Source organism: Bos mutus, chromosome 1 (assembly GCF_027580195.1).
Source record: "Bos mutus isolate GX-2022 chromosome 1, NWIPB_WYAK_1.1, whole genome shotgun sequence".
NCBI classification, from domain to species: domain Eukaryota; kingdom Metazoa; phylum Chordata; class Mammalia; order Artiodactyla; family Bovidae; genus Bos; species Bos mutus.
Genome location: NC_091617.1, coordinates 110798483 through 110824270, shown reverse-complemented (window position 1 = coordinate 110824270; position 25788 = coordinate 110798483). Strand labels below are relative to the sequence as shown.

Below are 25788 nucleotides of genomic sequence, written 5' to 3'. Positions count from 1 at the left end.
TTTCTTGACATTTTAACACATAGGAAGATGTTTAGAGGTTATCTGTCCTAAATAGCAGCATTTGCTGACATGGAAACTTGGTCCAAAGCACAAAGTTCACAGCAACCCAGTGGGAGGGTGACCCCTGCAAGAGGCCTCACTCTTTTTGCTGAGCCTTCACTGCCTCTGGCTATTTGCAAGATGCCCTTAACATCACAGACCCGTCCTCCATGCTTTCTGCCTGAGTATGGGGCTAAAGAGGAATCCACTGGGCAAAGCTGCTTCCAAAATTAGTTCTATTAAATTTACAACATTTATATATATTATGCATTCTCTCCTTTAAGGCCTTTTTTTTAACTCTTTGTCTCAATTTGTCTTTGAAATTTTTTCCATGTAGTGTTCCTCTCCAAGAAATAATACTTTTGATCTTAATGATGCCCACAATATCTTGACTATCATTGCATTAATAGGTATTCTCTATGCACTGGTATTTTTCTGGACCCAGAAGAGAATGTTTATACAGTCATTGGCTGGAAAAGCTAGGCTTTGACTCAGTAAAACAATGACACTCTTAAAAAAAAACAAAAAGGTAGTAATGCCCCAAACCCCTAAAGTAGGCAGGCTGCTTAAGTCATAACTTGCTAATAAACTGGCCTAAATTAATAAGAACCCTAATTCACTTCTATATAACTTCATTCTCCTTGCATATTTACCAGGCAGGATCTGACAGGATGAAATTCCAGTGAGGTAAACCTCTCCACTCTTCTTCTGTGAATAAATGACATTTGTCCTAAAAACCTGTCAGTCCTTGCTACTGGTCTCTCTATGATCAGAAAGGACTTAGGAAAACACACACACACACATACACACACACACACACCAACCCCCCACAACCTCCACCCAAAGGGATATGCTGCTTTTTGCCAGTGCAAAGGTAACTACAGATTTTACAGTCAAATAAGAATCCTACTTATGTTGCTTTTCCAGAATTACAATTATAAAAAGCAATGCTAGAAATAAAAATTAAGTCACCTCCAAGGTGACTTGGAGAAACTCAAATGTTTGAAAAAGCTTGTGTGCATTAGAAATTATATATGTTAAATAGTAAATATACTGACAATTGGTTTAAGTATCTGTGTCCCAAATCAGATAAAAATGAAGCAATTCACAACAGCCAAGAGAAAGAGCTGAAGATACAGGTCATTTTCAAATGAGAACAATTTACGAAAATATCAGCCATTAAAGCAAGGTTCATACTACACAAATTATTCTTTGCCCAAGTTTTTTCTCTATATCAAACAAATTAGAAACAAAATCCAACTAGAAAAAGCCTCTAGCAACTGGCTTCTTTGATAGGCTTATAATCCCTTTGGATTCAATAGACTTACTAAAAATCGGGGCAAAGGACAGACAAGTGGGAAATTAAAAAAAAAAAAACAAAACCTCATCATAATTCCTACCAGAGGTCTTCTCCTCACTGACACAGAACTAAGTCAATTCAACCAGCTCATTACTGTTAGCCAGCACCCACCATTTCCTACCTGTTCCAAATATTCTATTCCTAGATCAGGATTGTTGCAAAAATGAGAAAAGATAAAAGACTGGACAGAAACTGAAGGTTAGTGTTACTCTTTGGTTTGTGGGATTGTGGGTAATTTTCTACATTGTTCCAATGAGAACTCACCTCCTCTATATTTGGAAAAAGAGGCTATGAATGCACTTTATGAACTGTGAAACAGTAAACAAATGTTACATTTTTATTTTTACTTTTCTTGACCTCTATAACCCACCTGTAAGCTATGTGAGAGCTTGAAGGTGCTCAGTGGCTTTAGAGAGTTCCAGGAAAACATCTACCTCTGTTTTATTGACTATGCCAAAGCCTTTGACTATGTGGATCACAACAAACTGTGGAAAATTCTTCAAGAGATGGGAATACCAGACCACCTAACCTGCCTCCTGAGAAATCTGTATGCAGGTTAAGAAGCAACAGTTAGAACCAGACATGGAACAATGGACTGGTTCCAAATTGGGAAAGGAGTACGTCAAGGCTGTATATTGTCACCCTGCTTATTTAACTTATATGCAGAGTACATCATGCAAAATGCCAGGCTGGATGAAACTCAAATTGGAATCAAGATTGTCGGAGAAATATCAATAACTTCAGATATGCAGATGATACCACCCTTATGGCAGAAAGCAAAGAACAACTGAGGGGCCTCTTGATGAAAGTGAAAGAGGAGAGTGAAAAAGCTGGCTTAAAATTCAACATTCAAACAATGAGATCATGGCATCCAGTCCCATCATTTCATGGGAAATAGATGGGAAAACAACGGAAACAGTGACAGACTTTATTTTCTTGGGCTCCAAAATCACTGCAGAAAGTGACTGCAGCCATGAAATTAAAAGACATTTGCTCCTTGGAAGAAAAGCTATGACAAACGTAGACAGCATATTAAAAAGCAGAGACATTACTTTGCCAACAAAGGTCCATCTAGTCAAAGCTATAGTTTTTCCAGTAGTCATGTATGGATGTGAGAGTTGAACCATAAAGAAAGCTGAGTGCCAAAGAACTGATGTTTTTGAACTGTGGTGTTGGAGAAGACTCTTGAGAGTCCCTTGGACTGCAACGAGATCAAACCAGTCAATCCTAAAGGAAATCAGTCCTGAATATTCATTGGAAGGCCTGATGCTGAAGCTGAAACTCCAATACTTTGGCCGCCTGATGCTGAAGCTGAAACTCCAATACTTTGGCCACCTGATGCTGAAGCTGAAACTCCAATACTTTGGCCACCTGATGCGAAGAACTGACTCACTGGAAAAGACCCTGATGCTGGGAAAGATTGAGGGCAAGATGAGAAGGGGACGACAGAGAATGAGATGGTTGGATGGCATCACTAACTGGATGGATGTAAGTTTGAGTAAGCTCCGGGAGTTGGTGATGGACAGGGAAGCCTTGGCATGCTGCAGTCCATAGGGTCGCAGAGAGTCAGACATGACTGAGCTACTGAACTGACCTGAGTGGCTTTAGTCATATCCCACTCTTTACGACCCCATGAACCATAGCCTGCCAGGCTTCTCTGTCCGTGGGATTTTCCTCGCAAGAATACTGGAGTGGGTTGCCATGCCCTCCTCCAGGAGGTCTTCCCAACCCAGATCTCCATCATTCAAGGTGGAGTCTTTATCACTGAGCCACCAGGGCAGCCCATCTAGCCCTCATTTTAAAGTGGCTCTTTTCTCCTGGGAATACTACTTAAGTATGCATATTCTAAAAGTCTATTATCTTGCAGAGGAAATGGTTCTTTTCTGTTTATAATGAATGGGGTTTTGTTTCATTTTGTTTGCCTTGGTTTTGTAAGGAGAGTTACCAGCAGACCTGGAGAAGCTCCTCTAAAAGAAATCTGACCTTTCTAACTCAACATGTCCTGTCCCTTATCTTTTCTCAGAAATGTTCAGACATTCTCTATAAAAATTATATTACTAGTGCTCCCTTGGCTTAAAATATACTAAGAATCCTCACAATTCTCCATTAAGTTAAATAAACTCCTGTCTTTACAGGCATTATTTTTCTGCAGAGGTAAATACACAGCAAGAGCAGAAGCATCATACTTTTCTGAATTACATAGCCTTTGGCACAGAGATCCAAATGATATTTTATACTATCAGAAATACTTAAAGCTACTGCCTTACTATAAATGAAGAGAATCATAATTCTAATTGGTTTTAATCCTTTTAATCTTGAGAAGATTTGCTATCTCTAAATCCTCTCAAAAGAGAAATTCCTCAATGTAAGAAGGAATCAACTCATATTTTAAGTATTCTGCTGCCCCCTTGTGTATCTCACGTTTAGAAACAAGACAGCTCCCGAAACACATACAAATGTAAAGCTCAGAAATACTTCAATGGAATCTTGGAACCTAGAACTGGAAAGAACCTAAAAAATTACGGAGAATGGCACACTCATTTCACAGAGGAGAAAACTGAGATCTGAAGGATTATATAACTTGGTCAAGATCAGATACAGTTAGTTAATAGGAAGCAAACACTGCTGAATAGAACTTCAACCTCTCAGAGTGTTAATTGCTCTATTAAAATGGAGATGGAGCCTGGAAGAAAACACTGGGGTTCTGGAGTTAAGCAGATATGAATTTGATTTTGGATCACCACTTTGCACCGTCCGCAAACCTCTTTCCCCATCCACAAAATGGGATGAATAATAACAACGGCAAAGGTGTTAAACGGATTCGGTAGGACCATGTTTCTCAAGCCGTCAGCATAACTACCAGCAATACAGTAATTCACTAAGTGGTAACAAAACTATACAAATACATAGAAAATTGTTTTTAAGTTGTTATAGCCTTTAGATGTCTGGACAAAGGTATTCTAAAATAACAAATGAATAAAACCTGAACTTTTTCAAAACTGGCACAAAACTTGGAAAAAGAATGCAATTTTTCTAACTCCTGTGTTTCCTTGATTATCATATTTTTTTTATTACAAGTAAATTTGTAACAGAAAACACCACACTTTGTAACAGCAAACAAATTTGTAAATTTTTAACAGCAAACACTGTGTGAAGAGATGAAGCTAGGAACAGGGTCCTTAGGTGAGGCTCACAGGAAAGCAAAACAGAACTCAGTGCCAAAGTGTTAAGTTACAATATTTTCATCTCCTCTGCTAAGAGGTCTTCACCAATACAATGCCGAGAGAGAGTCAGCCTGGAAGAGTAGAGGCTAAAATTTTAGCTCTGACTTTGCTAATAACTGGTTATGCCAACTTGGGCTGGTCTTTTCCTCTCTTCCTCCCTTTCTTGACCTGTAAATGAAGGCATCCTCTATCTAGCAAAGTTCCATAGCAAGGTGGTATAATGAACGTGAAAAAAACATGGCAAAGCATGCTTTGACAAAGTAGAGTTAAGTTTATCTTAAAGTTAATCTAAAGCAATAAAAAACATTATGTCTGCACTAACTTGTGGAAGAAAAACCAAACTGACAAAGTAGAAGGCAGGTTAGGTTAAGGATTCTGTTCAGCAGCACTCTACTCATGAAATCTCTCTTCTCGCTACAGTTCCACTAACTCTTGATGGAGATCACTCCCCAAATCCTGCCAACACACGCGTTTCAACTCGAGTCAGTTTCACCCAAGGGCATCCTGATATCAGGATTGACAGAGTTTACCCCTAACTGTCTATCACAAGACAAATACAGCAGCAGGGTAATGGCAATTCATCTTAGTTTGTCATGAAAATGACTAATGTTGACCATTCTGATTTACAGCCACACTCGTCCACCCTGTTACATGAAAATGACTAATGTTGACCATTCTGATTTACAGCTGCACTCGTCCACCCTGTTACTGGTTACGTGCCATGACCTGCTCTGTTTTGTACGGTGCCTGATGGAACGCACACACCAAGCTCATTATAAGCCCTGATTGATGATCCACCAATATTAACTGAATACTACTTGTGGGTCTAGCCCCTCAAATTTCAAACATCAGAAAGGAAGGAATATGACTGAAGTTGATAGCATGGAAGAGGAGGAAAGGCCCTGACATAAACTAACTTTCAAGGTAGAAAGTGATGATGCGGTTATGGTTGTTGAGGTGGGGCATGCCAATTCCAGTTGTGGGCAAGGAGTCCGGTGGGGCTTCTTGGGTAATTTTTCATCAGCAAGTTAACTCAAGCTCTTGGTTCAACCCGATAATTATACCACATTTGCATCCGGAGTGCTGGAATAAAAGTGCTGTCAGAAACAAAAGATTCAACTACAGGAGTAGAAAAGGCAACTCACCATGAAACGGACTGTTGTCCACCAGAAAATGCCTGCGGTACTGCACACAGTTCCTTTTCTCCAAGTTCCAGTAACTCATTGTCAGAAGATTGCTGGCACAGCATCAAAACCAAATTGCCCTGTCAAGGGAAACAGAATGAGACAAAAAAAAGAAGAAAGCAGCAGCCACATGCCCACACTGGCTGCCTGATGCTTTCAGTCCCCAGGCATTCAGGGACAGCACACAGGGCTCCCACCTCCTCCACACGGGGAGCTGGTACCACCCCCCCAGGCCCCAAGAAATTCCCCAAAAGTTTTCCCACCCAGTAGAAGGTCCTTTAACACAGCATCGCTGGAGCTTTTTCTAACAGTGCCTTACAGGGCTCAAAGTTACCGCTGTCCTGGGGGAAAACCAAGCCACCACCAGGGAACAAGTTTTAAGACTGGTTTCTGTGCTCCAGGCCTCGCCCACTCAGCCAGGACTCAAACCAGCCCATGCTGGTCGCTTTTCAGGAAAGCTCAATTGCAGGAGGGAAGGTGAAAACAGAAGGGTGACTGTCATTCCCAGTTCCTGACTTTTTAAGTCAACACACTCTGGAGGACTACATTTATGATCCGTCCATGGAGATCTTGGAAACTGTAACGTGTCCATGTAGCCAGGGGTCAGGCAAACATAGTAACAAAGCTTGTCTCCCTCTTCTGGACTCACTATGGGTGCCACTTAGGACCACTAGGGCCTGCCTCTGATCAGACTGAGCTTATTTGTGTAACCAGAGCCGGGTACACAAGCAGTGGGTCTGGCTTCTCCAGAAGGTTTGCTCCTCCACAGAAAGAGAAACACAGTGCTAACCAGAGCGAGGACTTAAAAGGCAGAGATCCGAGCTGATGAATTAAATGCCTCCAAAAGCTGATGTGCATAACAAGGTTCCCTTTGTTCCCAGCATTTGGCTAAAGCAACTTTTCAGAATTCCAACTCCTTTTCTGATCACAAAATAAAGCCAGGGAAAACCAAGCAAGGCTGGCACGAAGGAAAACCAACAGGTGGGTAACAATTTGTCATCTGTTCTATTAAAGCAATCTAGACTTTTGTAAAGGCAGTCAGTAAGTGCTGATGAAAATAAACAACCAGAGCTGTGCCTATTCATTAATGGAACCACAACTAGTAGAGGTTCCTAAAGCTCTTGCCAGCGCTTCTCCTTGGCTCCCCAATGTTCATTCTTCCTCCCTCCCCTAACCACAACCTCACCTACCTTTTCTCTGGCTCCAGGACGAAGTGCCCACTCTGGCTTCAAGTCAGAGCAAATGATTTTCTCCTCTTAATACCCCACTCCCACCTGACTTCTGCAAAGACTCAGCGGGTAAAGAATCTGCCTGTAATGCAGGAGACACAGGAGACAAGAGTTCGATTCCTGGGTTGGGAAGATCCCCTGGAGGAGGAAAATGGCAACCCACTCCAGTATTCTTGCCTGAAAAATGCCATGGACAGAGGAGCCTGGCGGGCTACAGTCCAAAGGGTCACAAAGAGCCGGGCACAACTGAGGGACTAAGCACACAGACACTCGGCTGAACCTGGCTGCTTCTCCCACTCCCTCAGGCTGAAGACGAGTCCCGTCCCACCAAGATAAAATCACCCCTGCAACCAACTGTAAAATGGGACAGAAAACAAATGATTATGGCAACAACCCTCCCTGCCCTCTCCCCACCCAATACACCATACTACAAAGATTGTCTTAAGTATTCTAGTTATATAGTTAGATATGCTCACCAATTTTTTTAAAAAAAAACTCAATACTGAAATGCATCAAAAATATTTTCATCCAAAATCGCCACTTGCCTCATTTCATGTCCCTTTCCTGGAATGATAACTTTGGCTTGGTGTGCGTCATTCCAGTCTTTTTATGCATTTACTTATTTATACATACATTCACTTCTGGGCTTCCCTGGTGGCTCAGATGGTAGAGAATCTGCCTGCTATGATGGTGACCTGGGTTTGATCCCTGAGTTGGGAAGGTCCCCTGGAGGAGGGCATGACAACCCACTCCAGTATTCTTACCTGGAGAATCCCCATGGACAGAGAAGCCTGGCATGACACGGTTCATGAGGTTACAAAGTTTTGGACATGACTGAGCAACAGCATATTCATTTCTATATATATCCATGTATTCACTTTTGCATACACGTATACATTATGTTTTTAATAAGAATACTTTTTACGAACTAGAAATAATTTTCAGTAATACCAGTAGTAACTATTTTCTACAAAAGTATAATTATGATTAGAAATATTTTAGGTTATCCAGAATTAAGGAGAGCTCTGTCTGTATTCATGCTAATTTTTCCTTACTAACTTGATCTTACAATTTGGTTTTTTAGTCCTTATTTTATTTTTATTCTTTTATTATTTTTTATTCTTTATTTCAGTCTTTATTTTGCTCTCTGTTCATTTTTAATCCAAGTAAGATTAGTGGGATGGGAAGATGAAAAAAAAAAAAGGTGCATTTGTACATAGTTAAAACTTACACACACATACCTGACCCTCATTTGGCCCTTCCTTTTAATCAGATGTAGGGAGAGATGAGGACCTTGGAGTAAGTGACTCACTTCTGCTGCTAGGGTGAGCAGCAATGGGACTTAAAGTGGTATGTTTGGATGACGAGCTCTGCTGGGTAGGTGTTTTTAAGAGGAGGGGACTCAGTTTAAATGATTAAACTAGAACACAAAGATAAGTAATTGAGCACTATGGTCACCAGGCTGTGTGTCCCCTATTTTGGTTAATTACTGGCATGTCTTACCTCCCCTGGCATCTGTTCGCTGCTGAAGGGCAGACAGTAAGCTGCCCCTGAGCTGTGCACACACTACAGGCCCTTGGTAAACACGAGTGACGCCTTCGTCATACACCCCACTTCCTGAATTCCCTCCAGTCTGAGACTGAAGGAAGTGCCCGCTCTGGCTTCCAGAGTCAGAGCAAATGATTTCAAAATTGAGAGGTAATGGAGGTGAAGGTAATGAATGGAGTCAGTAGGGCAGAGGCAGGGGGAGCAACCGCTATGCAACAAAGCCAACCTTAGCCACAACCAGAATTAGCTGAGCCAGGGGCCAGGTGCTCACTGAGGAAGAAGAAGTAACTGAAAGGAACCTTAAAAACCAGCTCAGCCAAATCTCATGCAGTGTAGCCAGAAGGAAAGTAGGTGTAGCTCAGAAAGTAGGTGTAACTTGCAAGACCGCATTGCTAGCTCCTCAAGAAAGCTAGCAGGAACTCCAGGCTCAGCAGTCCCAAAGCAGGAGTCTTTTGAGTGTTTTGTGATCCCATTTGTGTGAACATAATGGGTGAAAATTGCCACTAAAATACACTTTCATTGATTTAATATTTGCTATTTAATATACGTTACATTTGGAACTCTATAGAATATTTAAATCTCTAATCCTTATTTAAAAATTAATAATTGGCATTGACTAAGGAATATCACCTAAAGAAACAACTCCTTAAAACTAGTTTCAAATTCTGCCTTTGAAACACGGTTAATCTAAATTCTTTTAGTGGATGGGAAAGTCACATAAAATGCTTATATGTGTGTATTTATCTTTAACAATTTATTTTTATCCATTTTTAGCGCTTGAAGCAAGTAGAAAAACCAAAAAAGAACTTATATAGTGGTATCACTTATCAGCCAAAGACAACTGCCATGGACACTGTGGTCCTTTTTTTTTTTTTTTTTAAACAAAAACTAAACTCTATTTTTTGAAGCCTTTTTTTTCACTTGATAACTTACTAATATATTGTGACATTCTAGACATATGAATAAACATATTTCTACAGAATTACATATGTGATTTGAATAAGAAATTGTAATCAACTCTACTCAGAATCTCCCAACTCCAAAAACTCTAAAGCAGCAATAAGAAATAAAAGAAGCCAAGTAAGCATGCAGACAGGATTCATGTTCAGTTCAGTTCGGTTGCTCAGTCATGTTCGACTCTTCCAAACCCCATGAACCACAACACACCAGGCCTCCCTGTCCATCACCAACTCCCAGAGTTCACCCAAACCAATTTCCATTGAGTGAGTGATGCCATTCAATCACCTCATCCTCTGTTACCCCCTTCTCCTCCTGCCCCAAATCCCTCCCAGCATCAGGGTCTTTCAAATGAGCCAGCTGTTTGCATCAGGTGGCCAAAGTATTGGACTTTCAGTTTCAACATCAGTCCTTCCAATGAACACCCAGGACTGATTTCCTTTAGGATGGACTAGTTGGATCTCCTTGCTCTCCAAGTCTGAAGAGTCTTCTCCAACACCACAGTTCAAAAGCATCAATTCTTCAGCACTCAGCTTTTATAGTCCAACTCTCACATCCATACATGACCACTGGAAAAACCATAGCCTTGACGAGACAGACCTTTGTTGGCAAAGTAATGTCTCTGCTTTTTAATACACTGTCTAGGTTGGTCATAACTTTCCTTCCAAGGAGTAAGCGTCTTTTAATTTCATGGCTGCAGTCACCATCTGCAGTGATTTTGGAGCCCAGAAAACTAAAGTCAGCGACTGTTTCCCCATCTATTTGCCATGAAGTGATGGGACAGAGTCGGACATGACTGAAGTGACTTAGCAGCAGTAGCAGATGGGACCAGATGCCATGATCTTAGTTTTCTGAATGTTGAGTTTTAGGCCAACTTTTTCACTCTCCACTTTCACTTTCATCAAGAGGCTTTTTAGTTCCTCTTCACATTCTGCCATAAAGGTGGTGTCATCTGCATATCTGAGGTTATTGATATTTCTCCTGGCAATCTTGATTCCAGCTTGTGCTTCCTCCAGCCCAGAGTTTCTCATGATGTACTCTGCATATAAGTTAAATAAGCAGGGTGACAACATACAGCCTTGATATACTCCTTTTCCTATTTGGAACCAGTCTGTTGTTCCAGGTCCAGTTCTAACAGTTGCTTCCTGACCTGCATACAGGTTTCTCAAGAGGCAGGTCAGGTGGTCTGGTATTCCCATCTCTTTCAGAATTTTCCACAGTTTATTGTGATCCACACAGTCAAAGGATTTGGCATAGCCAATAAAACAGAAATAGATGTTTTTCTGGAACTCTCTTGCTTTTTTGATGATCCAGCGGATTTGGCAATTTGATCTCTGGTTTCTCTGCCTTTTCTAAAACCAGCCTGAACATCAGGAAGTTCACAGTTCACATATTGCTGAAGCCTGGCTTGGAGAATTTTGAGCATTACTTTGCTAGCGTGTGAGATGAGTGCAATTGAGCGGTAGTTTGAGCATTCTTTGGCATTGCCTTTCTTTGGGATTGGAATGAAAACTGACCTTTTCCAGTCCTGTGGCCACTGCTGAGTTTTCCAAATTTGCTGGCATATTGAGTGCAGCACTTTCACAGCATCATCTTTCAGGATTTGAAATAGCTCAACTGGAATCCCATCACCTCCACAGCTTTGTTCACAGTGATGCTTTCGAAGGCCCACTTGACTTCACATTCCAGGATGTCTGGCTCTAGGTGAGTGATCACACCATCATGATTGTCTTTGTCGTGAAGGTCTTTTTTGTACAGTTCTTCTGTATATTCTTGCAACCTCTTAATATCTTCTGCTTCTGTTAGGTCCATACCATTTCTGTCCTTTATTGAGAACATCTTTGCATGAAATGTTCCCTTGGTATCTCTAATTTTCTTGAAGAGATCTCTAGTATTTCCCATTCTATTGTTTTCCTCTATTTCTTTGCATAGAAGGAAAGTTATGACCAACCTAGATAGCATATTCAAAAGCAGAGACATTACTTTACCAACAAAGGTCCATCTAGTCAAGGCTATGGTTTTCCAGTAGTCATGTATGGATGTGAGAGTTGGACTATGAAGAAAGCTGAGTGCCGAAGAATTGATGCTTTTGAACTGTGGTGTTGGAGAAGACTCTTGAGAGTACCTTGGACTGCAAGGAGATCCAACCAGTCCATCCTAAAGGAGATCAGTCCTGGGCGTTCATTGGAAGGACTGATGTTGAAGCTGAAACTCCAACACTTTGGCCACCTCATGCGAAGGCTTGACTCACTGGAAAAGACCCTGATGCTGGGAGGGATTGGGGGCAGGAAGAGAAGGGGACGACAGAGGATGAGATGGCTGGATGGCATCACTGACTCAATGGACATGAGTTTGAGTGAACTCCGGGAGTTGGTGATGGTCAGGGAGGCCTGGCGTGCTGTGATTCATGGGGTCGCAAAGAGTTGGACACAACTGAGCAACTGAACTGAACTGACTTGGCAATAAGGAGTTCATGATCTGAGCCACAGTCAGCTTCCAGTCTTGTTTTTACCTAAATGTATAGAGCTTCTCCATCTTTGGCTGCAAGGAATATAATCAATCTGATTTCAGTGTTGGCCATCTGGTGATGTTCCTGTGTAGATTCTTCTCTTGTGTTGTTGGAAGAGGGTGTTTGCTATGACCAGTGCGTTCTCTTGGCAAAACTCTATTAGCCTTTGCCCTGCTTCCTTCTATACTCCAAGGCCAAATTTCCTTGTTACTCCAGGTGTTTCTTGACTTCCTACTTTTGCATTCCAGTCCCCTATAATGAAAAGGACATCTTTTTTGGGTGTTAGTTTCAGAAGGTCTTGTAGGTCTTCATAGAAGCATTCAACTTCAGCTTCTTCAGCATTACTGGTTGGGGCATAGACTTGGATTACCGTGATACTGAATGGTTTGCCTTGGAAAGGAACAGAGATCATTCTGTCGTTTTTGAGATTGCATCCAAGTACTGCATTTTGGACTCTTTTGTTGACCATGATGGCTACTCCATTTCTTCTAAGGGATTCCTGCCCACAGTAGTAGATATAATGGTCAGCTGAGTTAAATTCACCCATTCCAGTCCATTTTAGTTCTGTATTCCTAGAATGTCGCTGATTCCTAGAATATCGGCATTCACTCTTGCCATCTCCTGTTTGACTACTTCCAATTTGCCTTGATTCATGGACCTAACATTCCAGGTTCCTATGTAATATTGCTCTTTACAGCATCAGACCTTACTTCTATTACCAGTCACATCCACAACTGGGTATTGTTTTTGCCTTGGCGCCATGGCTTCATTCTTTCTGGAGTTATTTCTCCACTGATCTGCAGTAGCATATTGGGTACCTACCGACCTGGGGAGTTCATCTTTCAGTGTTCTATCTTTTTGCCTCTTCATACTGTTCATGGGGTTCTCAAGGCAAGAATACTGAAGTGGTTTGCCATTCCCTTCTCCAGTGGACCACATTCTGTCAGACCTCTCCACCATGAACCATCCATCTTGGATGGCCCCACACGGCATAGCTTAGTTGCATTGAGTTAGACAAGGCTGTGGTCCGTGTGATCAGATTGGCTAGTTGTCTGTGATTGTGGTGCAGAAGCGCCAGCTGCACGGCGCAGGAGTGGCTGAGAGGAGTTACCCCATGTCCAAGGTCAGAAGCGGCGGCCGTGAAGAGATACTCCACGTCCAAAGTAAGAGAAACCCAAGTAAGATGGTAGGTGCTGAGAGAGGGCATCAGAGGGCAGACAGACTGAACCCACAATCACAGGATTCATGCGATGGATTAAAAGTATCTAATAAGTTAAAATGTTCCTAAATTCATTTTGTAAGTGATTAGTAACTTTTATAATCATTCTATTAATACTTTTATTTTTGACATTTTCTGTGTAGGTACATGACCAAAATTGCCAGTGTCAAACTACAGGCCAGACATAAAACTACGAAAGCAGACCACCACCAAGAAAGTAAGTAAATATTAGTCATTCAGTCATATCCAACTCTTTTGCAACCTCATGGACTGTAGCCCATCAGGCTCCTCTGTCCATGATAATTTTCCAGGCAAGAATCCTAGATGGATAGCCATTCCCTTCTTCAGGGGATCTTCCCAACCCAGGGGTCAACCCTGTGTGTCCTGCATTGCAGGCAGACTTCTTTTAATGCTGAAGCCAGCAAGGAAGCCCAAGGAAACATTAGAAATTCAAGGACATTTTCATTAAGAAAAGTAGAAACTATTTTGATTATGAAGCATCTGTCAATGCTTTTAAAACTACACACACACACAATAAAAAAAGAGTGAGAGAAAAAAAGTTTTCACACCAACACCCATTCATTTTAAAGAAAGGCCCTAAGAAAAAGCTCACAGTGACAGCCATCTGCTGGTTGTCCCTCTGCTTCCTCTGGTTGTCCTCTAAGAAACACCTTCTCCCAAGTTCTGTCCATGAGATTCAGCTGGTGTCAGCTCCATCTCAAGTCAGGTGCGGGCCTGGCTAAGCCTGGCAACTCAGAGCACCACCTCCCTCAGGCCATAAAGCAGGAGGTGCACATCACCCAATCTGGACCACTGAGAGTCAGTCACGGAAGTCTGTTTGAACTGTTGGAGAAGAGAAACTTTCTTTTCTGTTGGACTCAAAGTTGTGAGGTTATGAAGTTGTGAAGCCTGGAAACCTAGAACTCTTTGCCACTACAATGGTAAAAAAAAAAAAAAAAAAAATCGATGAGACGGAATCCAACCAAGAGGAATGAAGAGAAACTTGGTCCTAGTTTAAGGATATCATTTAAGGCACACCTGACGTCAGATCTCTTCCTGTACTTTTTAGGTAAATGACCCAGTATATTCCTTTCTATGTTATGTTTACTTTTATTTAAGCCACATTGGTTTTCTGTCACTTGCATCCAAAGAGTTCTGACTGATGAAATATGTCAGCAAAGCAAAGAATCAAGAGACACCTGGCTGGCAGTCATGAGCTCACTATTCTGGTTTCACCTCTAACAATTGAATCACAGGTGGGGTGGGGGGAGGGGGAGGGAGGAAACTTGGCAAGTTTTTTTAGCTGGTCCACTAAGTTTCAAAAATATGACTCCGTATTTACTTGGGCTTTCCCTAAGGATATGCTGTACTCAAGTTCTTTTTTCCAGTAGTAAAGGATTCCATCAATCCCCTTAAAGTGTATTTAAGCAGAGCAATCTTTTCTGAAATCTTTTCTTTAGAATTTCCTTACCTATTTTTACATGTGAGGCAAATCTATACTAGTACTTTAACATGAGTTTTATGGAACTCAACTAACATGTTCAAGCCACTGAATGGCTTAATAAAAAGCAAACCATTCAAGTTCATATATGGTAAACAGAGTTCTAACACTGTGCCACAGGAAAAGAAGGAAGAGGAGAATGTTAAAAAAGAACTTTGGGAAAGGGAATATATTTATGTTTTTATGTATACTTATATTTTAAGTACAGGGATTTGTCTACTATATACTGACTATCTCCACCTCTTCATCTCCTGTGACTGCTACATCATAGCCCATTCTCCTCTGGCACGCCTCTTCCATAAAAACCAACACTTCTACTCCCATTCCTTTACATTCTTTCTTTCTTAAAAACATATTATTTGTAAATCATTTTATGGTTTATTCAATATTTCCATTTATATCTTGTCTTTTTAAAAAATGATCTTTATGGCAGCCCTGCAAGTCAGGTATTATTAAGCATGAGTTCAAAGAGCTTAATAGGAAACAATAGGTTGCAAATTTATGTCTTCTGATTCCAAAGCCACTGACCTAATCCCAAGGTTACACTGTATCCAGCCGTGTTTCCTCCCTGATCTCTGCTTCCCTATGAAAGAGCCTAGAGTTGTATTACTCATGATTAATAAAATTAATTCTTCCCACCTCCACCATTCAATCCAACGCTACTATGGGCCAGCCAGTGAAGGAGAAGAGCCAGGAGAAAGGGAGGAGATGACTAAATGAAACCTTACTTACTAAAAAAATACCTACCTTGTCCCTCCATCCAGCAGCCTTTTGAGTACACAGATTGGAGGGGATCAGAGCAAAGTATCAGTCCTTTGAGAATCAAATAGTGGGAGGTTTCTTTGCAATGAAATCTGAGTGAGCTACTTGGACCAAGTTCAGAAACACCAAGGCCAAATTTTTGAGCCAGAAATCATTGTGAAAACTGTCTGAGGGGCTCATGTGTTTTCCAAATTGCTAACAACAGGGAAGAAGGCTACAGCCAGAAATTAAAACGTGTAAACACACCCTGTTGTTGGAAAAGGAGGAACTAGTTCACGAGAGGTAGTAAGACATGAGAAACAATGGAAAAATGTCTGACTGGTTGTCAAGAGGCCAGGGTTCCAACCCAGTTGATCCTCTGACTAAACAGTGTCAAGTAAATCTCTTCACTCCCCTGTGCTTGGGCTGCCTCATCTATGGAACAAAACAGGGGTGGTGATGAGTGAGATGCTCTCTCAGAGCTTCCAAACTTAATATTCTACTTAATAAGGGCTGTCGGCAACTCCCACCCCCCACTAATATACCCAGCCATACAGCTTTAATTATAAATTAAAATAGCCCTGAGAAACCACAGTTAATTCCCATTAGTATAGCCTTTAACTCATATGGAGGAATGATTTCCTTCTCCTTAAGCCTTGCTGAGGGACAAAAGACATAATTAATCGGCTCTGACAGCAATATTCATGAAACGAGAAGCACTGAGAAACAGGAAGGCAGCAAGAAAAGGTCCCAAACTGTGTCCTGCACCTCATAGCCTCTGACACAACACTTGAGAATTTCCACACCAAGGTCTCCCTAAACACTGAGAATTCAAACTCAGGCCAGTTAAAAGCTAAGATTTCAGAGACAGCTGCTGCTTCTCTCATTTCTCCACTAATTTTGAGACCAAAAAAAAAAAAAAATCAAAAGAATTACATAGTGCAGGGATGGGGTGGGAAGGGCCACAGCTCCTGTCCCCTGGCCAGGCCTAGACTAACAGGTTCTAAAGCAGCTCAGACGCCTGGCTCAGAGGGAAGAGGCCAGAGCGGCCCCACTCCACAGACGGCATCTCACTGTCCTCCCCTCCCCCCTCATAAGCTCCCTCCCCCACTTCCCACGGGTTTCCAAGCACCGCCAAACTGGTTGTTATAGGGCTCTGCAAACAGCCTAATTCCATAGCTAGCCCCCTCCCAGCTATGTACACACAGGGAAAGAAATAAAAGAGTACTTTGTTCATTTTGTAAGGCTCACAGGGGACATCACTAAACCCCAAGTTCTCCGTCTGTTTTCTTTTCTTTAAAGCAATCAGGAGCTGCAAATGCTCTGAGCTAAGTTGAGCACTGAGATACAATCACTCTCCAAAGACATGGCCATGCCTCATTTGAAAGGACTGGTTTCAAATATATAATATGTATCCACTGCTTCAAAGAGTTCATACCTTTTGGTTCAGTAATTCAGCTGCTGGAAATATATCAAAAAGAAGTCACTAAAAATACAGACAAAAATGTATACATGAGAAAATATTCATTGCATCATTTTTCATGATGCAGAAAAGATAGAACACTAAATAGCCAGCTTTTAGGGTAGCGTCAATATAGGACAGATATTAACACTTCTGTTCGCAAAAAGCTTTGTAAGGGAGCATGGAAAATGCTCATGATGCTATGTGAAAAAAATGGGATACAGTATGATATAAAGCCATCAAAAGCAATATTGCATAGAATAATGGATCTTAACAAGAAACAAAGTACATTTAATATTTTACCATTAAGTGTAATGTTTGCCATATGTTATTTGTAAATATTCTTTATTATGTTAAGAAAACTCCCTCTATTCTGATTTTCTGAACAGCTTTTGCATTATTTGATATGCAACATTTTAAGACATTTTCTATCTATTTAATATCATGTGTTATGTCCGACTCTTTGCAACCCCATGGACTGTAGCCCAAAAGGCTCCTCTGTCCATGGAATTCTCCAGGCAAGAATACTGGAGTGGGTAGCCATTCCCTTCTACAGGGGAAATTCCCAACACAGAGATCAACCCTGTGTCTCCTGCATTGCAGGCATATTCTTTACCATCTGAGCCATCAGGGAAGCCTTCATTAATCTGTTAATATGAATTTTCCAATATTATATCAACTCTGCAATTCCAGGATAAAACCAAATTGTTTACCATGTATTACCTTTTTAACACATTGCTGGATTTGGCCTGCTCAGGTTTTATGATTGTTATATGTATATTTCTAAGTAAGTTTGTACTATAATTTCCATTTCTCCTCTTGTTCTTGACAAATTTGTACATTGAGGTTATCATAGCTTGAAAAATGCATTTCTATTCCCTGGAATGATTTATGCAAGTTTGAAATTACTTGAGTGCTTGGTAGAACTTGATCATAAACCCATCTAAATCTAGACCTTCCTTTATGGAGAAATATTTGATGAATGGAGTATTTAATTTAAAAATTAAGAACTATTCAGCCTATTTTTTCTAGTTTTGGTAAGTTATATTTGTCTAAAAAATATTAATTTCCTCTAAGCTTTCAAATGTTTTAGCATCATGTAGTTCATAATATTTTTTAATATCTACAACATCTGCTTTTCCACTCCTAATATTGCTTAGGAATACTGTGCCTCTCTTTTGAAATTGATCTCACCAGGTGTTAATCAACATTACTAGGTTTTACCAAGAACCAAACTGTATCATTTTTGATCCTCTCCATTGAATAATGAAATTATTATTTCCTTCCATCTGTTTTCTCTATTTTGCATCTTTTTTAACTCTTCAGTGTCTAGCTAATTTTCAGACTTTCTTTTTTTCTAATTTTAACATTTTATGCTTTAGCTGCTTACCCCTACCCCAAGTCTTCACCCATCATATGTTTGTCATCATCCAGTTAAAAATAGGTTCTGATTTCCATTGCAATTTCTTTGATCCAAGGGTCATTTTGAAACATATTTCTATAATTATTCATCAGATCAGATCAGATCAGTCACTCAGTCGTGTCCGACTCTTTGCGACCCCATGAATCGCAGCACGCCAGGCCTTCCTGTCCATCACCAACTCCTGGAGTTCACTGAGACTCACGTCCATTGATCCATGGATGCTGGATGGCATCCACCTCATCTTCTGTCATCCCCTTCTCCTCCTGCCCCCAATCCCTCCCAGCATCAGGGTCTTTTCCAATGAATCAATTCTTCGCATGAGGTGGCCAAAGTACTGGAGTTTCAGCTTTAGCATCATTCCTTCCAAAGAAACCCCAGGGCTGATCTCCTTCAGAATGGACTGGTTAGATCTCCTTGCAGTCCAAGGGACTCTCAACAGTCTTCTCCAACACCACAGTTCAAAAGCATCAATTCTTCGGCACTCAGCCTTCTTCACAGTCCAACTCTCACATCCATACATGACCACTGGAAAAACCATAGCCTTGACTAGACGAACCTTTGTTGGCAAAGTAATGTCTCTGCTTTTCAATATGCTATCTAGGTTGGTCATAACTTTCCTTCCAAGGCGTAAGCATCTTTTAATTTCATGGCTGCAGTCACCATCTGTAGTGATTTTGGAGCCCAGAAAAATAAAGTCTGACACTGTTTCCACTGTTTCCCCATCTATTTTCCCATGAAGTGGTGGGACCGGATGCCATGATCTTCGTTTTCTGAATGTTGAGCTTTAAGCCAACTTTTTCACTCTCCACTTTCACTTTCATCGAGAGGCTTTTGAGTTCCTCTTCACTTTCTGCCATAAGGGTGGTGTCATCTGCATATCTGAGGTTATTCAGATTTCTCCTGGCAATCTTGATTCCAGCTTGTGTTTCTTCCAGTCCAGCGTTTCTCATGAGGTACTCTGCATATAAGTTAAATAAACAGGGTGACAATATACAGCCTTGACGAACTCCTTTTCCTATTTGGAACCAGTCTGTTGTTCCATGTCCAGTTCTAACTGTTGCTTCCTGACCTGCATACAGATTTCTCAAGAGGCAGATCAGGTGGTCTGGCATTCCCATCTCTTTCAGAATTTCCCACAGTTTATTGTGATCCACACGGTCAAAGGCTTTGGCATAGTCAATAAAGCAGAAATAGATGTTTTTCTGGAACTCTCTTGCTTTTTCGATGATCCAGCAGATGTTGGCAATTTGATCTCTGGTTCCTCTGCCTTTTCTAAAACCAGCCTGAACATCAGGAAGTTCACGGTTCACATATTGCTGAAGCCTGGCTTGGGCAATTTAGTCATTGTTTATTATCAGTTTCTAGTTTAACTACATTGTGGTCACAAATCTGGTCTGGATGAAACCAATCAGTTGTTCACTGTTAAGACTTGCTTGATGACCAAGTTTGAGGTCACTTTTTATAAGTGTTCTTCATGTGCTTGAAAATGTGCATTCTGTGGTTTTGAGATGCAATGCCTTCACATGTCTATCCACTCAAACTTACTAACTGTATAGTTCAAATATTGTATGTGGTAGCTGATCTTTTCCCCTCTTTATTAAGTACTGATGAAGCACATTACAATATCACTGGGAATATATGTGTTTCCCATTGCAGTTCTCTCAATTTTTCTATAAAGTGCATAATATACATTGAGACCACGTTATGAGATGCAGAAAAGCTTTTTCTGATGAGTTCAAACTTTTGAACCAATATCATATTCTTTTATCTCTATAAATGCTTTTTTGACAGTTTCATCAGATGTCAGAATTGCCAGCTTTTAGTTTATAATTACCTGTTTACCTTTCTGTATCCTTATGTTTTAGACACGTCTTTTATAAATAGCAAATAGCTAAATTTTCATCTAGTCTAACAATCTTTGATTTCTTTATAGTTGCTAATCATTTCATTTTACTTTTACATCTTATTTTGTGTTTGCTACTTGTCTTGCCTATTCTATATCTCTTCTCTCAACTTTCTTGCCTTCATATTTCATAGTTTTCTCATTTCAGTTTCCCCTTTAGTTAGAAAGTTATTCATTCTTTCACTAAATTTTAGTGGTTGCCTTAGAAATTTTAACACGTACACTTGATCTATCAAAGTACAAGTTTAATCTATCTTTAACCTCCTCCAAAACCACACAGAAACTTTGGAAAACATTGACTCCTTTTGTTTCTTCAACTTCAGTCACTTTCTTTATCCAGTTTCCACTAAAGACATCATTATCACCTTACATACAGTCAATGTGTGTTTTACTTAAAATTTTTCCTTTTCTTTGTTTTTTACTTCTTGTTTCTGAGACCTTCCATCTGGTAATAATTTTCTTCTGCCTGAAATGTATACTTTTTGTGAGGATCTGCTAGAACTCTAGGGATTTTTTTTTAAGTTTGAAAGTCTTTGTCTTTGCTTTTTAAAGATATCTTTAATGAAAACTGAATCCTAGGCTGATAATTAACATCTATTGGGGCATAAAATTTAATATTATACTGGTCTTCTGGCTTCTATTGCCACACTGTCAGGATAATTTGTCATGTCTTTAAAAATAAGCTGCCTCTTCTCTCTGACCTTGCTTAAGATCTTCTCTTTATCTTTTGTGTTCTACAATTTAATTATATTTTATCTCTGTGTATCTTCTTTTTCCTTATCCTGAATGGAATTCAGATGACTTCATAAATATGTTAAAGTAATGCTTTTTATCGGTCCTTGAGAATACTCAGTCATTACCTGTATAAATGTAGCCTCTCCTCATTGTCTTTCTGCTTCTGAAATTATAATTAAACTTACCTTGAGTCTGAATTCGGTATCTTCCACATTGATTAACCTTTCTTTTGGGTTTTACATTGCTTTGCCTCTCTGTTGCCACTAGAAAATTATCTTCAGATCTATCATTCATCTGACAATTTCCCTGTTCAGACTGGATTAATCTGTTGTTAAATCCATTCACTGAGTTCTTTCTTCCTTTTTATTTTAATAATTTTATTTATTTTTGGCTGTGCTGGGTCTTCATTGCTGCATAGGCTTGTTGTAGTGTTGCAGCGAGCAAGGGTTATTCTCTAGTTGCGGTGTGCAGGCTTCTCATTGCAGTGACTTCTCTAGCTGAGGAGCATGGGCTCGAGGGTGTATGGGTTTCAGTAGTTGCTCTATAGCACAGGCTCAATAGTTATGGCACACAGGATTAGTTGCCCCACAGCATGTGGAATCTTCCGGGCTGCTACTGCTAAGTCACTTCAGTCGTGTCCTACTCTGTGTGACCCCATAGACGGTAGCCACCAGGCTCCCCCATCCCTGGGATTCTCCAGGCAAGAACACTGGAGTGGGTTGCCATTTCCTTCTCCAATGCATTAAAGTGAAAAGTGAAAGTGAAGTCTCTCAGTCGTATCCGACTCTTCACGACCCCATGGACTGCAATCTACCAGGCTCCTCCATCCATGGGATTTTCCAGGCAAAGTACTGGAGTGGGGTGCCATTGCCTTCTCCGGGAATCTTCCCAGACCAGGGATCAAATCTGTATCTCCTGCATTGGCAGGCAGATTCTTTACCACTGAACCACCGGGGAAGTCTCCTCTTTTCTTTCCCCAAGTTCTATTTGGTCCTTTCTCAAATCAGCTTGGTTAGTCTTTACAGTTTCTGTTTCTCAGCTCATACCTTGTGTTTAGCAATTTTTTTCCCCCAAAACTATGAGATGCCTATTTTCCTTCTAATTTCATTGATGGGGATTCTTTGAAGTTTAGGGTAAAAATAGATTCCTCCAAAAGAAAGGAGAAACTGGTCCCTCGGTACCAGGGACACTTGCAATGCAGGAATTCCTTAAAAGTTTTCATCCTAAGGTTTTTCTGACCACTTAGTTATTGTGATTCTGGATACAAATCCGTTTCGGAGCTGACTCAGAATCACAAATTCTCAGGACCAAATAATCAGGATCTGCTCAGAACCAAAATTATTGATAAGTGATTTTCCTTACAGACATAGGGTTAGAAAGAAGGTTTGTTGTTTAGTCACTAAGTCATGTCCAGCTTTTTGCAACCCCATGAACTATAGCCCACTAGGCTCCTCTGTCCATGGGATTGCCCAGGCAAGAATACTGGAATGTGTTGCCATTTCCTTCTCCAGGGGATCTTCCTGACCCAGGGATCAAACCCACGTTTCCTGCATTGGCAGGCGGGTTCTTTAACACTGAGCCATCTGGGAAGACCAGAAAGAAAGAAGGTAAATAATTTTTAATTTTTTAAAAATTCTCATTCATATTTCCAAAGAGTGAGAAGCCCTTTGAAGTCCTATGTTTAAGACCAAAGAGTCCCCCCCCCCCCAGATGTCTTACTTTATCTCTTGTCCCCTGTGCCCTCAGGCCAGGAAAGGAGAAGTTCAAGTTAACCTGGTTTGGCAATTGTCCTCAAGGCAAAAAGCCAGCTTCAGTGCTCAGTAGACCTCTCTTCACTTAACATTTGGCCTGTGTAGTCATTACTTTCTTATAGAGTATTGCACTTAAGGAAATAATCTTTCTATTGTACCCAACATTTCTAAATTGTTTCATCAGGAGTATTGATGAATTATATTGTTAGAAACAGAATTCAACCCTGGAGATTCACATTCAAAGCCACAGAACCTTGCAGTCTGATGGCCAAATCAGAACCTGATCTAACCCAAAAGCATATTAGCTCAGGACCTGCTACTTTGTAATATCTGCTGATACTTCTAGCACTTTCTATGAGCCAAGTATATTGATAAATATTTCACAAGTATTATTTTTTTCATCTTTACAGTGATCCTAAGGGCTAGGTAAAATTATTATCCCATTTTACAGATAGAGAACCTGAAGCACAGAGAAGTTAAGTAATTACCCTTAGGTAATTACCCATAGTCAAGTGACAGCACTAGTATGTGGCCTAAATAAAACTTCAGAGATTACACTCTTAAGATCTATGTAATTTTACTTAATAAATAATGAAGAGGAAGAGAGGAAAAGACAGTAAGAGAGAGGGAGAGAACATATTACTAGGTATGGCACAGTCAGTAATAGGATCCAGACTTCTCAATGCACAATCGTTTCTAATTCCCTATGCTCATGTCACGGTTGAGATATTTTCATCTTTTAAAAAGTATATTCTTTAATTTTAAAAGTAGACACAAAGTACAGACTGGAAATTAAAACTACATTAAAAAAAAAAAAAAGCCCCGAAGGAATGACTGTTAGGTAATTAGATATCAACCCTCAGTGGCCGCCAGTTGCAAAATCCAGCCCAATATTAATACCTTTGATCATATTTGCAGACTATTCCTGATGACACACTAACAGCAAACTTTTTTTGGTCACAATTCTAATTTCATTTACTTCTGTCCAGGTCTAACATCAAAAAAAAACCTTTGATTTATACTGGTTATCTCTAAACCAGTGATTTCCATAGTTTTTAAAAACTAGAGAAGGACTTCAGAATACCTCTACTCCTAATTCCTTCATATATAAGGATGTCCAAAATTCAGTCTCAGAAATGGCAACCCCCGGAGAAGAGCAGATCTCCCAGCTTCCCCAAGTTCATCTCACCCTTTCTCCTATCCACTTGCCCACCCACCAGTGAGAAAGAGAGCTTATCACAGAGGATGTATTGGATCCTCATCTTTGCCTGCTTTCCCTACTCCTTCCACTCAGCAATACGTGCAGCTCCAACAAGAGATCTACCTTTAATTGGGCAATTAAACCTCCAGTTAATACCTTCTCTCCTTCCCGACCACACAGCAGGGTAAGTAGGGGAAGCGGCCCCTGATCTGTGCTCAAAAACAGGAGTTCAGGACCCCTTAAGGTGCAAAAAGCTACAGTCAAACCAATTTATGAATCAAATAACCCACAAGTATGCTCTGAGCCTTACTACAGGTGCTATAAATATTGAGGGGATGGAGAGATGGCTAAACACTGTTCCAGTCTTCAAGAAACTAATGATGGAGATGGGAGAATAATGCATAGATAAACCCAAAAAAATTATATAAAACTTGCACAGAAAAAAAGCAGAATACATGATACTTGGCAAATGAAGCATCCTGTAATGGTTCAAAGAAAAGAAACCAAGGGTGTCAGGAAAGAGTTCCTGTTGGGTGGGAGGATAGAGCTAGATGTCAAAAGATCAGTAGGTTTAACAGAGGAAAGATGAGAAGGGAGGGGAGTGGGAAAGGTAGTTTAGTGGGAAGGCACTGTAGATGCCCCAAATACTGCTCTCAGTTATCAAAGCAAAAATGACTAAAGTACATTGTTAATATGCTGTTTAAATATAATGTGATATAACAAAGTACATATAAGGATACTGGCAAAAATAACATATCATCAAGAATGCTTAAATGTAACTTATTCAGAATCTAAATCCTGAGATTGACCTCACCTGTCTTTAAAAGGAGAGTAGTGATCATAACGGAGAAGGCAATGGCACCCCACTCCAGTACTCTTGCCTGGAAAATCCCATGGACAGAGGAGCCTAGTGGGCTGCAGTCCATGGGGTCGCTAAGAGTCGGACACGACTGAGCAACTTCACTTTCACACATTGGAGAAGGAAATGGCAACCCACTCTAGTGTTCTTGCCGGGAGAATCCCAGGGACAGGGGAGCCTGATGGACTGCTGTCTCTGGGGCCGCATAGAGTCAGACATGACTGAAGCAACTTAGCAGCAGCGGCAGCAATGACCATAAAGGGCCCTTCTGGTGGCTCAGTGGTAAAGAATCCACCTAAAATTCAGGAAACGCCATTTGATTCCTGGGGGAGGAAGATCCCCTGGAGAAGGAAATGGCACCCCACTCCAGTATTCTTGCCTAGAAAATCCCATGGACAGAGGCACCCAGTAGGCTACAGTCCATGGGGTTGTGAAAGAGTCGGACAAGACTTAGTGACTAAGCAATAGGACAGCAGTGATCATAAAGACTAATTTTGCAAAGATTTTAGCCTAAGATAATGGGGGTAAAGACTTAGAGTTTAATTTCTCTAAAGCCAGCAGAGAAGTTAACCTTCTAGATGTTCAACAGAGAACTTACATCAGTGCAAATATTAGGACATCAGAAATTGTAAAAGGAAAGGCTAGAGGTCCTCAAAGCAGTAAAGAACAAGATGGGATAGTAAACCTAATTTGATTATAAAAATTTTCAAGCTCAAAAGAACATCAAAAAATCTAGCCAAATGTCTTAAATTTTGGAAGCTTTGTTTTTCATGTGCTGAATTCTTAATTATTAAGAAGCTCTGAGGAAAAAAATCTGAAGCTGATGTAGTTAGCCCAAGTTAAATGCATCTAACATACTTCCTGGTCAAGCGTATAAGTATTTGATTCTTTAAATCTAACTAATAAACAGCTTGTCCAAAGTTGCCATCTGAAAAAAGGTGTC

General features: G+C 40.5%; 1 protein-coding gene across 4 annotated transcripts in view; it reads right to left on the bottom strand.

The window, feature by feature from the left end:
• Positions 1–25788, bottom strand: part of PLCH1 (phospholipase C eta 1) — a 251435-nt gene that overhangs the window by 215044 nt on the left and 10603 nt on the right. For 3 of the 4 annotated variants that reach the window (XM_070374381.1, XM_070374404.1, XM_070374389.1), the window contains exon 2: positions 5769–5887. In XM_070374381.1, the coding sequence (XP_070230482.1) occupies positions 5769–5847 (79 nt within the window). In that variant the 5' untranslated portion in view covers positions 5848–5887. Of the gene's footprint in view, positions 1–5768; positions 5888–6997; positions 7136–25788 lie in introns of those variants that run through there. The other variant, XM_070374395.1, reaches the window with a different exon arrangement.